Source organism: Sinohyriopsis cumingii, chromosome 13, assembly GCF_028554795.1.
Source record: "Sinohyriopsis cumingii isolate HCF-2022 chromosome 13, ASM2855479v2, whole genome shotgun sequence".
In the NCBI taxonomy this organism is placed as follows: Eukaryota; Metazoa; Mollusca; class Bivalvia; order Unionida; family Unionidae; genus Sinohyriopsis; species Sinohyriopsis cumingii.
Genome location: NC_142973.1, coordinates 67,026,031 through 67,044,978, shown reverse-complemented (window position 1 = coordinate 67,044,978; position 18,948 = coordinate 67,026,031). Strand labels below are relative to the sequence as shown.

Genomic DNA, 18,948 nt, shown 5'->3' with positions numbered 1-18,948 from the left:
TAGGATCATCATTCATTTATTTGGTTACCAACTAAATTATTTATGAACCATGTAGAAAAAATAGGCATATAAGCCCATCCATAAAAGATGTATTTGATTTATCTGCATGTGCAAATCTTGTATTCAAGTACAGCTGACTTGAAAAGCTTCATTCCTCAAACCTGTAAAACTGGTTTAATAATTTAAGAAGAAAGCATTATAGGTTGCCTGTATGAAATAAAAAAGAAATAATGCAGACATTGTTGGCATCATCTAGAATCAGCTTGACCACCAGTGTAAACATTTTACAATCCTGCAGTTTCATCATCCATCATTATGAATAACAATAAGGGAAGGTAGGTCACAGTGACTGACTTTTCTTATACTGATGACTTTATTGCTATAGGAGGACCTCAGTTTGAAAGTTATTTTTGTTTTTTCTTTAGCATTAGCCATTATGTGCTTGTGGAATTTTATCTGTGTGATCATTGGCTTGTTCTAAACCACTCCAGGCGGTGTTAGGATACATTGACCTGTTGTTTTTTTCTCCACTGAAAGCTGTTATTTGTATGTTTGTATTAAACTTTTTGTATCACATCAGGAATTAAATTTTAGGCATAGTATATTTATGTAACATGTTCAGGATATTAGTTGGCATCATTGGGAACTACCACCAGAAACTTTACACAGACACAGACACAGACACACACACAGACACACACACACACTCTCTCTCTCTCTCTCTGTGTGTGTGTGTGTGTGTGTGTGTGTGCAGGGTTGAGTTGGTCCGAAGTAAAAAGGGTGCCCTTTAGACATCCAGTGTGGCCTCCATGGCAACATTTTGAAACACTTGTTATAGGTACCCCTTCAGAATGGATCGTCATAGCTATATGGGGTTTTCATTAAAAGTCTTCTGATGATACATAATTGGTTCTAGATGAAAATGATGCTGATAAACCTCCAATAAGGCCATCTTCAGATTCTTGACATGTATACTTTTCCTGAATTAAAGGTTGTGCCAACATGGGTTTTGCACTGAAAAACTTCTTATGACGTATGTTCACATGAAAGTAGTGGGCATCAGTTCTCCCATATGGCCACTGTTGCAGATATATTAAAAGTCTTGCTGTCTCTTTTTGCACCAGAAGGAATGGTTATGAAGCACTCCTTCATAATAACATTGTCCATGGGAACCTTTGTGTATAAATGAAAATGGTGATGGTCAGATCTCCAAAACGGCCATCATGGCAAGGATTCAGTTCATTATACCCATGCTTTAGTGGGAGATATTGTGGTTCAGTTCATTGTACCCATGTTTTAGTGGGAGATATTGTGGTTCAGTTCATTGTACCCATGCTTTAGTGGGAGATATTGTGGTTCAGTTCATTATACCCATACTTTGGTGGGGAATATTGGGAAACAGTTCTTTATAATGATAATAATAATAATAATAATAATGAGGACTTTATATAGTGCCTAATCTTTAGAAGCTCTAAGTGCTTTACAACATTAACAACACATATATCATATAAAAACATATATAATGATATTATTAGAAAAAACAAACACCATGAAATTAGAAAACATAAAAACATGCTGAAAATGTTTAAGGTAGGAAACATTATTAGGTCTTTAAGTTTGTTCTTGCAGTCGAAATAGGTGAGTTTTAAGAATGCTCTTGAATGGAATCACTTTGTCTTTGTGTCTGAGTTCAGTGGGAATTCATTCCATGTTGTCCAGATGACTTTGTTTTCATAGTGGGAATAATGAGTATATGATTGTCAGAAGAGGAGTGTAAGTATCTTGCTAGTGTGTACACATGGGTGAGGTCAGATAGGTATGTTGGACTGGAGTCCATCATTGAAACGTAGCAAAGAGAACAAATTTTGTGTTTGAGTCTGGATCAAATGGATAGCCAGTGTAAGGTACAGAGCAGGGGAGAAATGTGCTCTGATCATGGTACTCTTAGGATGATCCAAGCAGCTGTGTTTTGAACTTTTTGTTGTTTCTGGAGTATATATTGCAACAAGCCAGACAGAACTGAGTTATAATAGTCCAGTCTTGAAAGTACTAATGAACGCACAAGTGTTTTAGTGCCATTGACTGAAAGATATTTGCGAATGTAGCTGATGCATTTCAGCTCAAGATATGCAGCCTTGCATATGTTCAAAACAAATTGGTGCATTGTGAGAGTACTGTCCAGAATAACACTAGGTTTTGTAGTGACTGTGAATTTAATGTTGGTGGTGTTGATATTTATTGTTTGAAGTAAAGGATGTGAATGAGAAAGTCTTTGTGTTGTGATCAGAATGGCCTCAGTTTTATCATTATTCAACTGCATCATTTTAGTTATACTGCACTTCGGTATAAAAAGTGGTCAGCAGTTAAGGACCCCATTTACTGGGTTATAATGAAGGGATTTGTACTCTTACATGATCCATTTACTGCATTATAATGAAGGGATCTATACACTTATGGACCCCAACTACTGGTTATAATGAGAGGGATTTGTACCCTTATGGGCCTCGACTACAGGGTTATAATGAGAGGGATTTGTACACTTATGGGCCTGAACTACTGGGTTATAATGAGAGGGATTTGTACCCTTATGGGCCTCAACTACTGGGTTATAATGAGAGGGATTTGTACACTTATGGGCCTCAACTACTGGTTATAATGAGAGGGATTTGTACCCTTATGGGCCTCAACTACTGGGTTATAATGAGAGGGATTTGTACCCTTATGGGCCTCAACTACTGGGTTATAATGAGAGGGATTTGTACACTTATGGGCCTCAACTACAGGGTTATAATGAGAGGGATTTGTACACTTATGGGCCTCAACTACTGGGTTATAATGAGAGGATCTGTACTCTTATGGGACCCAGTTACTTGATTATAATGAGGGGATCTTATGGATCCCAACTACTTGGTTATGATAAGGGTGATTTGTACTCTTGTGGACCCCATCTCCTGGGTAATAATGAGGGGATCTGTACTCTTGTGGGCCCCAGCTATTGGGTTATAATGAGGGGATCTGTACTCTATTTATCTCAACTACTGGATTATAATGAAGGGTTCTCTACTCTTATCGACCTCAACTACTGGGATATAATGAGGGGATCTGTACTCTTATGGGTCCCATCTACTGCGTTGTAATGAGGGGATCTGTACTGTTATGGGCCTTAGCTACTGGGATATAATGAGGGGATCTGTACTCTTATGGGCCTCAGCTACTGGGTTATAATGAGGGGATCTGTACTCTTATGGGTCTCAGCTACTGGGATATAATGAGGGGATCTGTACTCTTATAGGCCTCAGCTACTGGGTTATAATGAGGGGTTCTGTAGCTCAGATTTGTCATAGTACAGTATTTGAGGTGAATGAAGCTGGAAGAAACCACAGATCATTGATGGGGATGGACATATCATTGCAAAAGCTAGAACTTACGGTCAAATCCAGAAACACTAAGATGCAAATTAAGTGTTACAGTTGAGCAATCTTGAAACTGTTTAAACTATTACAATAGCTTTGATGCATTGCTGTATTCAAGGCATGCAAAATTATGCAATAAATTAATATGAATTTAACATGAAATTAGTACTATTTGAAGATAGATTTGACCACCTTTATAAGTTCAGTGTCAGAAATATGAGGTAAAGTGGTAAAATGAGATAAAGTGGTAAAATGAGATAAAGTGGTAAAATGAGATAAAGTGGTAAAATGAGATAAAGTGGTAAAATAAGATAAAGTGGTAAAATGAGATAAAGTGGTAAAATGAGATAAAGAAGTAAATTATCAATCTTTGTACATATAGGCAGCTGTCAGTTGCAAGAGAGAGTTTTACCACAGCCAGCTTGGGGCTCTTGGCCAATTACAGAAAGAGACAGCTGCTGAAAGGACTTCTCAAGTCTTTGCATACAATTAAAACCCTGGTAAGGATGATCAGAGCTTATTTTAAGCATGTTCATTTGTGTTAAATTAATGCTTACATTGCAGTTCAAAATGATGTGATCACTACATTATAATGTCATAGATTTGAATGTTATGTAGATCTTATTACGGCATTCATTAATCTGGGAAACATAAAATAAAAATGTGGCATGTTAAATAATGAAAATGAGAATAGTTTTATTAATTGCATTCAGAATCGAAAGAAAATGATAAAGTCACATGAAAGTATAAGAGACTTGGGAAATAATAGCATTTATGACATTAGTATAAATCAGCTGCTGCCGCAGACTTTCTGTTGCAGAAAACCAGTTTAAGTTTGATACTGTAATTGTGTCATACTGGAAAGCTTACTCATCAACATATACTTTATGTAATTAATAAGAGGAATGTTCGATTTTCAGTCTAGACAAATTTGATGAATTTTTAAATATTCATTCAGCTATTGTTTATGTGTAATGATTGACAGGGAAATTTTTCCTATAATTATTTTGTGTAATGACCATTTCCCTATACTGTTCTCTGTATTACCTTTTCCCCATACTTTCTATGTAATGACCTTTTCCCCATACTTTTGAATGTAATGACCTTTTCCCCATACTATTCTATGTAATGGCCTTTTCCCCATACTTTCTATGTAATTACCTTTTATCCATACTTTTCAATGTAATCTCCTTTTCCCCATACTTTTCATTGTAATGGCCTTTTTCCCATACTTTTCAGTGTAATGGCCTTTTTCCCATACTTTTCTATAATAAGTCCATACTTTTCTGTGTGATGACCTTTTTCCCATAAGTTTTGTTGTAATGATCTTTATACCACTCTTTTCAATGTAATGATGATTTTCTCCCACTTTTTAATTAAATGATATTTTTCTCTTACTTTTCTATGTAATGATCTTTTTTCCACACTTTTCTATGTAATGATCTTTTCCCCCACACTTTTCTATGTAATGATCTTTTCCCACCACTTTTCTACGTAATGATCTTTTCCCCCCACTTTTCTATTTGATCTTTTTCTCCTACTTTTCTGTGTAATGATCTTTTTCCCCTACTGTTGTAATGATCTTTTTCCCCCACTTATGTAATGATCTTTTTCCCCCACTTTTGTATGTATTGATCTTTTTCCCACAATTTTCTTTGTAATGATCTTTTTCCCCTACATTTCAATGTAATGATCTTTTTCCCACACTTTTCAATGTAATGATCTTTTTCCCACACTTTCTATGTAATGATCTTTTTTTCACACACTTTTCTATGTAATCTTTTTCCCCTACTTTTCATTGTAATGATATTTTTCCCATACTTTTCTATGTAATGATCTTTTTCCCCTACTTTTCATTGTAATGATCTTTTTTCCCACACTTTTCTATGTAATGATCTTTTTCCACTACTTTTCATTGTTATGATCTTTTTCCCACACTTTTCAATGTAATGTTCTCCCCCCCCCCACTTTTCTATGTAATGATCTTTTCCCCATACTTTTTGATGTAGTTACCTTTTCCCCATACTTTTCAATGTAAAGACCTTTTTTCCACACACATTTCATTGTCATTGCCTTTTTCCCATACTTTTTGATGCATTGATCTTCTTCCCATACTTTTCGATGTAAAATACTTTTTCTTGTCATGCTTTTCAATGTAATGACCTTTTCCCATATTTTTCAATGTAATGATCTTTTCCCATACTTTTCAGTGTAATTAGGGACATATATTCAGCTAAGAGTAAGAATAGTCCAAGAAAATGCACAGCAACCTATACATATATAAGTGATTTTGGATTGCATTGACCCTAGTTATGTAAATATATTTGTTTTTATACACTCCAACTCCTAGGGTTTATGGCAGTCCTCATATCCACCCATCTGTCTTTATGTCCATTCTTCTCTACTGTGCAGTCTTGTGAATGCAGCTAGTCACAAAGTTTTTGATACATTGACATGAAACTTGGTAAATGTTTTGGTCATCAACAGAAGATGTGCATTTCAGCAGATCACAGTGTAATTTTGTACAAGAGTTAATGCCCTTTTTGACTTAGTTGTGATAGCCATGTAGGACAGAATCTTATTAATGCAACTAGTCTCATATTTTTGATTGGATCTCCATGAAGCTTTATTAATGTTACAGCCATCATCTGAAGATGCTTGTATTGACAAATCTTTTTGATCCTGCAATTTTTACCTCTACTGGTCATACACCAGAAGAGCTTATGGAAATAACCTGTTATCGATTGTCTGTAGTCTGTCTGTTGCCCATCCATCCATCCATTTGCACAAGTTTGTTATCTCCATAAAACTTTACACACACATTCATTACAGGGTCTAATTGGTGTTAAATGAAAATGGAGCTGCTCATGCCTCAAATATGGCCACCACAGCAGCCATATTAAAAATCTTGTTTGGGTTTAATGCCTTTTTTCAGTACATGATAGGCTATACATGGTAGCCATTATAACTGGTGGAGGTAGAACTCAGGGAAAACTCTGCTCAGAACCCCTGATCCACAGGAAGCTACTGGCAAGTTTTCTCATATACCTTCATTGGCTGAGCCCGAGACTTGAACTCATGCAAGCAGGTGAGATGGCAGTGATTGGTAAAAGCAAGCACTTTAGACCACTTTTGGCCCTGAAAATCTTGCTATTGTGACTCAAAATGGAGTTTACACTGAAATACTTCTTATGGACATAGAACACAATTCATTTTAAATGTAAACAGAACACAGATTTCACTTCTGGATCATCACCAAGGTCTTATTACTTACTGTGCACTGTCAGCAAAATACACATGAACAACCACACCCTGAGCTCATATTCTCAAGAATAAACAATTACCTTTAAATCCCTACCAAACATGCATAAATAAAACTCTTCAATCACCACCAAAATGAGAGAGGAAAAAATGTTCTAAAAATAGACTAGAACTACATTCGTGGGTACTGAACTGGAAATGCTATTGTGACCTGATTCCTTATGATGTCCGGTTGGACCTAAATTAAAATGGTGCCCATCTCAGGTCCAGTATGGTCACCACAGCAGCCATCATGAAAATCTTTCTGTTGCATCTGATGGTCGTAGTGTCATTGCTGTCTATCACTAAAAGACTTCTTATGATGTTTAGTTTGTCCTAAATACAAATAGTGCCAATCTAACATCCAATATGGTCTCAGTGGCAGCCATCTTAAAGATCTTATTTTAGTTACTCCTCCTGAAAGGAAAGTCATATTAGAATGGCCATTTCACTAGAAGATTAATTATGGTATCTGGTTGGTCCTGAATGAATGTGGTGCTGATTTGACATCCAATATATCCACATATTCAGCCATCAGGAACATCTTCGGTAGCTAAATGGAAAGTCATATTGACATGGGGTTTTCATCAGAAGACTTCTCATGATATCTAGTGGGTTCTGATTGAAAGAGATTCAGATCTGACATCCAGTATGGGTTTTCATCAAAGGGTTGGTCCTAAATGAAAATGGTGCCGGGTGAAATGGTGCTCAGCAGCCATTCAAATGTGGCTGCCATAATAAACATATTGACGGTTAGAGCTAGGTAAAACAAAAAGTTTGTATTGTGGTATTTCTGAACATACTGTGATACGTACCATCATATACCACAGTGATATAAGGGACCAGGAATGGAATCTTCTGAGGCCTGCAACTTTTTAAAAAGAAAATTCCATCAGTTGCTGGAAAAAATATCTTGTTCTGATTTCTTGCAAAACAAGACCATATTATATCCATGATATTATTTTTAAAAAAAATGAGTAGAATAAAATAAAATATCTTAGCGTTAAAAAATCACCATCCTCCCCCAAATTTAATGCACAGTGTCTATGGTAATTTTTATATCAGTTGTCATCTAAAAAGCTGTAACTAAAATGGGATGATTAAGCTTACACTATGGCTGACATTCTGCTGACATTACAGTGTTGTTTGTTGACAAAAAATAGAAAGGACACTGAAGCCTAAAATTCACTTGCTATAATATTGATATAATAGGCTGGGAGAGATTGAGTGGGATGCCAACATCCAGCCAAGATATTTATCGTACAGGGTCATTTAGCATAAAACACACTGACTCAGTTAATGAGAAAATATTTAGTGGAATTGAGAAATTACATAAAACTCAAACAGAAAACAGTTGCTCTCCTGAAAATGTTAGGCTGATTCACAGTCTTACAAGTAATGGATGTGCTTGAAATACTAACATAGACTAGTAGAATGAAATTTTTCAACAATAGTGGATTTGGCCTGAATAACCTTCATAAGATCCCATCTGGACACCATGTTGGCATACATGACAAGTGACAAACATGTGATTAAAGGATCATAAATATAAATGCATTTGTATATTCAAATTTAACATGTAACAAATAAAAATGTTTGGTTAAAAGTATAATAATTTTTAAAATTATTTTGTGATTTGAAATGAAAATATGCTGTTAATATGACTAACTCAGAAATTACCCTACATTACTTACTGACAGATTCTACTGAAGTACCAGTACAGTAGATAAGTTCTGTAGTACTTAGCACTTGAAAAAAATACAGTGGTAAACCAGTATACTGGTAATACTGTGCACATATGTTGACAATCATGTCCTGAATAGATGGTCTTATTGGCATGGGATTCTGACCAAAAGTCTTCTAATGGTAAAGTTTGACCTAAATGCAAAGAAAATGCGAGTCTAGCATCTAATATGGCTGTCATAATTTAAAAATCTTATAACTCAAAACATCAGAGATGGTTTCAAAACTCAGAAGATAAAATGAGGAAATTGGTTTATTTTGAATTTCTATAAAAAAAATTTGGACAATAATGCATCAGTCTATGTGAGGGATTCTTGTTTGACTTGAGACTCATTTGCATCGATGTGGTAGGTGTTTAAATGCAGTTGGGGTTATTCTTCTAGTTAAATGCTCTAACATTTCACAGGATATAAGTTTTTAGGTTCCTCTAAGCTTACTTGTGACTCATAAGGCAAGAACTTACCCTGGTTTCAAAGGCATATGAGTGTGCATGGTTTGAATATTATGGGATGCCCGTCCAACAAAGATTAACCTTTCAGAGGATGCTGGTACCCTGTAATACTTTGGTTTACTGAAGTAAGTGAGTACAGTGGCACAAATAGCAATGACCTGATTTTTTTTATTTAAATATTTTAAGCTGTATTATCTTCAAAGACAATTAAATTTAATATTTCTTGATATATATGACATAAAGATATGCAGTATGTATCCACAAAACATGTATAACAAATGCACATGTACTAAAACGTGCTTAAAGGCTTATAATAATATTTTCTTCTTTGTCAGCAAAGAACAGACATGAGACTGCGTGAAATGATGGAGGTCAGTATTTAGAGTTATCTTTCTTTGTCATTTCATTAATGTGCATCACTGGCTCATCTGAAGCTTGTTGAAAAGACTATGATGCTGCTTTTACATTTTGAAGATGATTTTATTAATTATTCTTCATTCTTTATTTATTTTATATTAATTGATAATCATGATCTTGATTATGATTGAATGCATAATGGTTATCATGGTATGTATTATGATTATAATTTAATGCATCATTATCATTGCATCATTATTATCATTGAATGTATCATGAATATCATTGTAGGAATCATGATTATCATTGCATGCATAATGATTATCATTGTATGCAGCATTGTTACCATTTTATGATTCATGATTATCATTGCATGCATAATGATTATCACTGAATACATCATGATTATCATTGCATGTATCATGATTATTATTGAATGCATCATGATTATCATTGAAAACATCACGATTATCATTGCATACATCATGATTATTATTGAATGCATTATGATTATCATTCTATACATCATGTTTATTAGTGAATGCACCATGGTTATCATTGTATGCATTGTGATTATCATTGTATCATGATTACCATTTTATGCATCATGGTTATCATTCTTTGCATCATGATTATTATTGTATGCATCATAGTTATCATTGCACGCATCATGATTATCATTGTATGTATCATTATCATTAAATGCATCATGGTTATCATTGTATGCATCATTATCATTGCTTGCATCATGTTCATCATTTTATGATCATAGATGTCATGGTTATCATCAGCAGCAGCAGTGACTGCAGTATTTGTAATCCTATAGCTACTACATTCATTATCATCATCATCAGCAGCAGCAGCAGCAGCTTTTTTCATCATCAGCATCATCATTACATATTTGTTTAACTTTCCTTAGAAACTCTAGTCTTTAATAACACTGGACAACAAATTTTTACAAAAGTCATGTTACTGAAATAAAATTAGTCAATTCTTATCAATTTTTATGTGCTGAACACGAATATGACAGTCAAATTGCAAAATTGGCTCTAGTTTTTTGTAATCTGCAAGAAATTAATGTTTACATAACGAAATGCATTCCAATAGTAAAAGGTCAACTGTAATAGCCTACCTATAAAAAATCAAGTCATTGACTACATCTTAGATTTCTTTGCCTGTCTCTTGTACAGCTGTTCGGGAGCATCTCTGAGGAGTGTCCAGCAGTAGTCAGCCAGCATTGTAGTGGACCATTTTCCCTGGTATCTTTGTTCCATTGTTGCGATATCTTGATGAAAACGTTCGCCGTGTTCATCACTAACAATACCACAGTTGCTAGGAAAGAAATCCAAATGGGAATGAAGGAAGTGAATCTTTAGAGACATATTGCAGCCAAGTTTCTTATACTTCATCAACATGTCTTCTACTAGTTCCTTATAGTTTTCTGCCCTAACATTTCCGAGGAAGTTTGTAGAAACTAGGCGAAAAGCATTCCATGCTTGTTTCGCGTCACCTTCCAGCAAGTTGTTGAACCCGTCATCTTTGAAAAGCTCTCGAATCTGAGGACCCACAAAAACTCCCTCTTTAATCTTTGCTTCGCTGAGTCGAGGGAATTTTTCATGCAGGTATCGGAATGCTGGCAAAGTCCGGTCAATGGCTTTCACGAAGTTCTTCATCAAACCTAGTTTGATGTGAAGGGGTGGTAGCAAGATTTTCTGAGCCTCAACCAGAGCTGGGTGTTGGATATTCTTCTCTCCAATGGCTACATTCTGCCTGTGAGTCCATTCCTTCCTCATGTAGTGCATTTCCCTTGCTCGGCTATCCCACTCGCATAAGAAACACATGTATTTTGTATATCCTTGCTGCAGTCCCATTAAAAGGGCAACTACCTTCAAATCACCACAGAGGTGCCAGCTGTACTTGTTATACTCAATGGAATTCAGTAGCTGCCTTAAGTTATCGTACGTCTCTTTCATGTGGACAGCATACGCTACTGGAATAGATGGAAGAATGTTTCCATTGTGCAAAAGCACAGCCTTGAGACTCAGTTTCGAAGAGTCCACAAATAGTCTCCATTCTTGTGGGTCATGAGTGATTTTTAAAGCATTCATGAGGCCCTCAATATCGGAACAGAATATCAGATTACTTTCCTTTCTGAAGAAAGGCTCCAATTGCTGGTGGCGCTTTCGATATGCAGTAATTGTGACATCTTCTTCTAGAAGATTCCATTGTTGGAGTCTTGATCCTAGCAATTCTGCCTTGTTCTTTGATAAGTCCAAATCACGAATCAGGTCATTTAGTTCTTCCTGTGTTATTCTGTGTGGGGTTGATGATGCACCACAGTGAAAATCTGGATCACTGCATGCTGATGGACCAGGAGAAGAACAGGTCGACTCACCTTTGTCTTCGTCAGATGAATCAAGAGAATATTCTGCTGGAGGTTCTGGAATAGGAAGTCCCTCACCATGTGGAACTGGTCTCAATGCAGACGGAATGTTTGGGTAGACTATTCTCGACTTCTTTCGCTTCGTTATTCCGCCGGAAAGAGGAGGAACCAAGCAGAAGTAACAGTCATTTAGGTGGTTGCTTGGCTCTCTCCACACCATTGGGACTGCAAACGGCATTGATGACCTTTTGCAATTCAACCACTGTGAAAGCTGTGTTGTACATGTAGCACAGCATATATGCGGAGCCCAAGGCTTGTCTTGGTCACCAACCTTGCATCCGAAGTAAAGATGATATGCCTTCTTCACTTGAGAATTGATACTTTTCTTCTGGTTGGCAAATGTCACTTCCCCACAAATATAGCAAAAATTGTCTGCGGTATTAACACACTTTCGAGGCATTACTGTTCTTTATTGTACGTAAATGGATAAAATAATAAGTTTTATGTAACAGTAGCTTGAACTGTCTCGCACAACGTCTAAAATATTTTAAATGCTGAACCTATCTGATTGGGCTTTATATAGTACACTGCTTACGTCAGCTTCAGCAGCCGCCTGGCATTAGTATAATAGGCCTACACATGTATAGTACACTGCTGACGTCAACTTACTTCAGCAGCCGCATGGCATTAGTATTGCATTGCATCAGAAAATGATGCAATCAACTGTGGATGATGTGAGCATGATGGTATTATGCAATGTTACATCATTATTCCGGATGTTGCTGCAGTCCTACTGGAGAAATTTACACAGTGAAACATAGAAAATGAGGTATATGAATATCTTCAAAACGAGAGCCAATACTTATTTTTCACGGTTATATTCGTGTTCGGCACACCAAAATACTACAGATTAGGGCCTTTTCAAGTCAGTAATGATTTCACTGTTGACCAGTGTAACCACCACAAGATTTGGCAATGTAATACTTTTTGTAAATATTGACAAAATTCATTTGACAGACATAATACCAATCAAGTTGAATGTATTTATTAATAATTATAAAATTTAATCTAATCATTGCCTGTTTTTCTTTGCATAAAAAAGTAATTTTTAATATATTTATACTGTTTGTTGCTGGAATTTTCCAGACTTATTACTTTGATGAAACAAAATGAATGTTCCATGTACAAGGAAAATCAACCGCTCCTGTGGTCTAGTGGTTAGAGCATCTGCCTCGGATGCGGGAGGTTGCAGGTTCAATCCCCAGCCGAGTCATACCAAAGACTCACAAAAATTATACTAACAGTTGCCTCGCTAGGTGCTCAGCATTAAGAGGTTAGTGTTAGGACTGGTCAGCCTGGTGTCAGAATAATGTGACTGGACATCATGCTACATGTCTGCGGCATGATGCCCCAGTGCTACATATCACTATAAACTTCCACACTGCAGACAACATAGCAATATGACTCTATTTTTTTAAAGCTACATTAAAAATCCAAATCACACACACACACACACACACACACACATGACTTTCATTTTGCACAATGTCATGACATCATTTGTGACCTCATGCTGTGTTATTACACATGTTGCATATTTTTGTAAGTCTTTGGTATGACTCAGCCAGAGATCGAACCCACGATCTCCCACATCCGAGGTGAATTCAGAATGCATCTGCTTAATTAGCTCCTTTAGGCAGGCGGCTTGTGCATCCTGTCCAGTTCCTGCTCCAAGCAAACTGGATCACACAAGTACCCACCGCCAGCTCAGATACCCCTGTGGTGGTTCAGTGATCGCAATCTGTTCTCATCAGCCTCCCTTTTAGCTGGTAAATTTAGCATTGTAATAGTAGCAGGTAATGTATTACTGCTATTAAAATGTAATCTTGGGAGGTGAGAAACAAATTTGAATTATGTAATACTTTCCTGCTCCTATTGCATACATTCCATCCTACCCAGCTTAGATGTCTTGTTGTCTCAGTCCAGGTCAAAAGAGGAAGATGTTTTATATGTTGGTTATGACTAAAGGCATCAGGCTAGGATTGTATCCTACAATTTTGGGATCACCAATTACTAATTGAATGGAATAATAAGCTTCAACTGCGGACTTAGTGTCCTGGAAAAGATTAGCAGTTTTGTGGTTGAAGGTTAGTAGTACAAAATTAAAATTAGTTTCACACCCCACTCCTTCCCCCTTGAAAAACTTCATATTGTATAGTAATTTTTAGTTTGCAGGAAGAAATGATATACATTAAGATTACAATGCAATAGCAAGAGTTTCCAAAACAAACCAACTGTTTTTAACATGCCAAGTTTTTTAGTGTCTGGATCAGTGCCACTGTTTGTTTTTTTTTTAATTTTAAATTTAATGCCCAAAATCTCTCACAAGAATAATTTATTATTTCACAAGGTAAACATATCTCAAAATTTTCTATGCATTTGATTTTCTGGACCAATGTTCGCAGCTGCTTAAACATAATCTGCCAGTTACTTCCACTGCATCATGATTCTGAGTTAACCAAATGTCACGTCAGCTACAGCTGTTCTGTTGATAAATTGTGCAATAGAATTTGTTGATTGCTTGTTTGTAGTTTGTTGGAGTAATTAATTAACTCTTAAGAACTTTCCCATGGCAAGATATTCCTTTGAATGAGACAGCTATGGAATTGTTTGAGACTGCTCTCCATTCCCATTTCATTTGTTCTTGATGCATTTTTGGGAATTGTGGTTGTTCAGACATGATTGTGTTTTGCTGTTTTTTGGTTTGAAATAGTGTTTTTCATAAGATACACTGTGACTTGGCAGATATGATTTTTATATCCAGCTTCAAATGAGGTAATGAGGCAAGAATATAGTTTCTCTTGTATCTTTATTCACCTATCACAGGCTTGCAGTGTTCAATGACAGGTCCCACAAGCTGATCAGTGTTGTGTAACTTGATGTATCCTATTGCCTATACTTTGTGAGATAATGAAGTTGCTAGCAAGGCTGATTGTCTTGTCATAATGCTATATATTTTATTGACATATTTCTGTGTTTTAGGAGGGAGACTACTGTGGTGCCATACAGCTTTGTTTGGAGTGTCAGAAAGCTGCAGCCACATTCCGCCACTACAGGTGTATCAGGTACTGAAATGCAGACACTAACAGACAAACCAGCATAATAACAGACTTTTAAAAACAAGGTGTTCTGAATTTTACATTAGTACATTTATCTGAGTCACTCAGTTCTTATTCATGGACCCTTTGTTAATTTCAGTTAGACCTGCAAAAGAGGTCACCTGTATTACACATTATCCTCCATTATACAGCCACTTTGTCTGCTTCCCAGTAAACATATTTAGGAAAAAGAAATGAAAATTTTGTGTTGGAAATTAGCTAAATTGCAATAATTATAAAAGTTGTTTGAAGGTTCACCAGGAATACAGTAAAGTTCAGTGAAGTAAATAGAATATATTTCATTTCCTTTATTAATACCAAATTTTTGTCACTGTGTGGTACAAAAGCAAAATATTTGAATGAGTGGCAAAGCAATTGATCAAAAAGCAATTTCGTTGTCAGAAAGATATTGCAGTTTCCATTTATTTGCTTTTGCTCACAGAATACTCAGTCATAAGATCTGTCATCACCACATGGTAATGTATTGCATGACATGATGTGAAACCTTGTATTTTCACATGTGAAAATATAAAGATATAGGAATTAAAATATTTCACAAATATCTTTATTTATTTCACCTAAGTACATGTATATAATATAAGTATATTTTCAGTGAACTGAGCTCAAAATTACAAGACACACTTGATATGTTGGAAGAGCAGTTAGACGTGGCCTTATCCAAAATCTGCACCAATTTTGATGTCCACCACTATGAAAAGGTTCAGACAGCATACAAATTGCTAGGCAAAACACAGGTAAGCCACGATAAAATTAATATTTGATTGATACCTAGCTTTACAGATTTTATCAAAATAATGTTCACTGTGGTTTTATGATTGTAGATAATTTTTTAATTAGATTTTATTAGATATTATATTCATGAAATGAGTTGAATAACATTCTATGCCATCAGCTGCTTGTAGCAAATTTGTTATATTATTGTTAGACATGTTTCATAAACTTTCTGCCACATGAACATAAATTTAAGATTCTGTTTATCACATCACTGGAAATTGCATTCTATTTATCACATCACTGGAAAGTGCATTCTATTTATCACATCATTGGAAAGTGCATTCTATTTATCACATCACTGGAAAGTGCATTCTATTTATCACATTACTGGAAATTATATTCTATTTATCACATCACTGGAAAGTGCATTCTGTTTATCACATCACTGGAAAGTGCATTCTGTTTATCACATCACTGGAAAGTGCAATCTATTTGTCACATCACTGGAACATGCATTCTGTTTATCATTACAAAAAGTTCTTTAAGTTTATACAGATGTACTCTGGACAGCTCAGTGTTGGCATATTGAGGTCTTTCATTTTGTTTAAACTGCTTCATTTTATGAGGTGAAAAAGCCTTGAATTTAAGAGTTTGCCTTGAAAATGCCTTTAATTTCAAAATGTTGGTTCTGTCCTTGATAATTCCATGTATTAGTTGAAAAACTCATTGAATAATGCCCCAAAACTCTTTGAATTTATCTGAGAAAATGCAAAATGTTCGACTGAATACAGACCTGCCAAACTGTATGATTTGACTGCGTCTTACTGAATTACCATTAAATTACAGACTTGCAGAATAATGGCAAAAATGACCAAAATACAACCACTGCAGTAAAATCTCGATACTGGCTAGTCTGCTTGTCTGCATTTAATCTAGATTTGAGCATCATATCAGATTAAGTTGATCTGATCTGAGTATCTTGGATCCATTAAACTACATATAATTTTCATGTAAAACACCTGCATGATCAAACTCTTGTTGAAAGCATTTTCTAGAAATGTTGTCCAACAAACAAATGCCTTGCCATCACAACATGAAATATTTAAAAAAACAAGACAAAGATTGTGTCAAGCTGAAAGATAGAAAGAAGCCTTTGAGCTCCATGGGATTTGAAACTGCAGTTTGTGAAATTGTATTGGCAGTAATAAGTTCCAAGTGTACTTTAGAAACTATAATAGAAGTAATTAAAGTCAAATTGTACTTTACAAAAGTTTTAATTTAACATTATGTTTTCCTTCACAGCATCAGTCTCAGATCACATTTCTGAACTTTTAAAATGCATGTTTTCCAAGTTATCAATAGCAGTACATGATATTTTGTTACACCTTAGTGAAAATTGGTCTAACTTGTTAAAAAGTATTAACTGCCTTACTGAGATGGTCTAGTTAGGGTTTACAGGTCTGTGACTAATATATTTAACTTTTTAAATTATGAGTTTTTGTTACTTATGTATTGTCCAAAATTAATGAACAAAATAGTTATAATAGGATAAAAATTGGTGGATCAAATAACACAACAACAGTAGTTAACTAAGTAACACATGGAAAAGGTTCAGTTTCTTAAAGACAAAATACCCTTTAAATACTTCTGGAATCCTTGAAAAGTCCTTGAAAAAATATTTTATCTGGCTGTACAATTAAAAAATCTTTTAGAAAAAGTAAAAAAGTGAACAAAAGCTTCCAGTTAATATAGCCTCCATTATTTAGTATAATCTTTGTGCTTAAAATATAGAAACCATTTCCAGCCGATTAATTGATGGTAAATTTTTCAATCTTTACATTTCTGATTCCTTTCACTAGCAATAGGTATGAAGAAAAAAAAACTTGGTTTTATTAGGTCTACACAACTTTCTGACCCTGTAATACACACCCAAAAACTATTGGATTTGTTGCAAGTATTATAAAAATTTGGCCAGGTAGAATGGCATGTTGTGCTAAAGTAATCCAGTTGATGCTTAGACAACATTTATTGTCAAGTGGAAATTATTGTCAGACCTGCATTAGTGGGAAGTGAGACAAAGCAGCCACTTTTTTGTTAAGGGACTGCTCTAGGAGGCTGCTTGTTTGAACCCCCATTTAGTCGTACCAAAGACTTATAAAAAATGGTACTAGCAATTGCGTTGCTTGGTGCTCAGCATTAAGAGGTTAGTGTTAGGACTGATCAGCATGATGTCAGGATAATGTGACTGGGTGGGACATAATGCCTCATGTCTGTGACATGATGCCACCATGCTAGACATCATTATAAACTGCTGCACTTCAGTCATTGTAGTGATATGACTAAAATTGTTATAGTTGCATTAAAAATCAAAATTACACACACTTTTGTTAAGGTTTGGTTAATGTTTTTCCTTTGCATACATTTCCTGAACCCTTTGATAGATTCTTATATTACTTGACATTATTCATTATGAAGTTCAGACAATTCACATACATGCCAATCATTAAGCTTTTGGTGTAATCATTATGCTTTTTTTCCAATAATTATGTTTTGCATTCACCTTTTTATCGGTTATGCATTTTTGATACATAAAAATAAAAATAAAGCAATGAAAAGTTGCATTTGTCATCATTATTATCATCCCTTTAATTTCATTCGTAGAAATTTGAGAATATTCTTAAAAAGATGGCTGAAAGTACTAGATGTCCTTGATGTACACATGCTTTCCTTATTTTCTATTTATAGCAAATGTACAGGACACATTTTCAAGAAAACAAATGGGTTTTCTTCAATTTTAAACTTTCCTTACAAATTCATTATATTTATAAAAGAAACGGCACCAGATGTTACACGAAACAACTTCACAGTGTGACTTGTAGATGTTCTGACTGAAAATGTTATAGCAGATAGATCTTTTCAAACTTAAAGATATGTGAGATTAAAAAAGGACAAAACAACACCATTTTACAAATTTTAGAAGAAGAATTTTGAGAGTAATGTAATAGAGCACTTGGACTGATCACATGTCATGGTCTTTACAGAATTCATGACTTCACAAGCATTCAGCAAATTTACACATGTAGAATAATTAAAGTGAGTGCTGAATATAAATAATTTAACAGTATATTTTGAGTTTGTATTCTAGTTCTAATCCACATGGATTTTGCCAGCTGGAAAACCAGGTTAGCAACACTAATAAATGTACATTTTTCCTACAGTGTACTGTAATTATGGCACTTTTTATGCTCAAACTATGCTTTTTTGCCACTTATGTTAGCATTAATTGTGCTTATACCTTTCGGGGGTTTGGCACATATGAATTAATTCTACAATTTGATCATTTGCCCATATGATCTTAGAGTCAGTGTCACAGACAGAAACCCCTGGAAGGGTTCTTGTCCTACTGCA

At 35.2% G+C, this 18,948-nt stretch overlaps 1 protein-coding gene across 1 annotated transcript in view; it reads left to right on the top strand.

The window, feature by feature from the left end:
- Positions 1–18,948, top strand: part of LOC149785768 (syndetin-like) — a 113,705-nt gene that overhangs the window by 18,695 nt on the left and 76,062 nt on the right. Inside the window, exons 6-9 of the mRNA XM_089979670.1 lie at positions 3,796–3,913; positions 9,243–9,278; positions 14,690–14,772; positions 15,419–15,560. Of these exons, the coding sequence (XP_089835796.1) occupies positions 3,796–3,913; positions 9,243–9,278; positions 14,690–14,772; positions 15,419–15,560 (379 nt within the window). The remainder of the gene's footprint in view (positions 1–3,795; positions 3,914–9,242; positions 9,279–14,689; positions 14,773–15,418; positions 15,561–18,948) is intronic.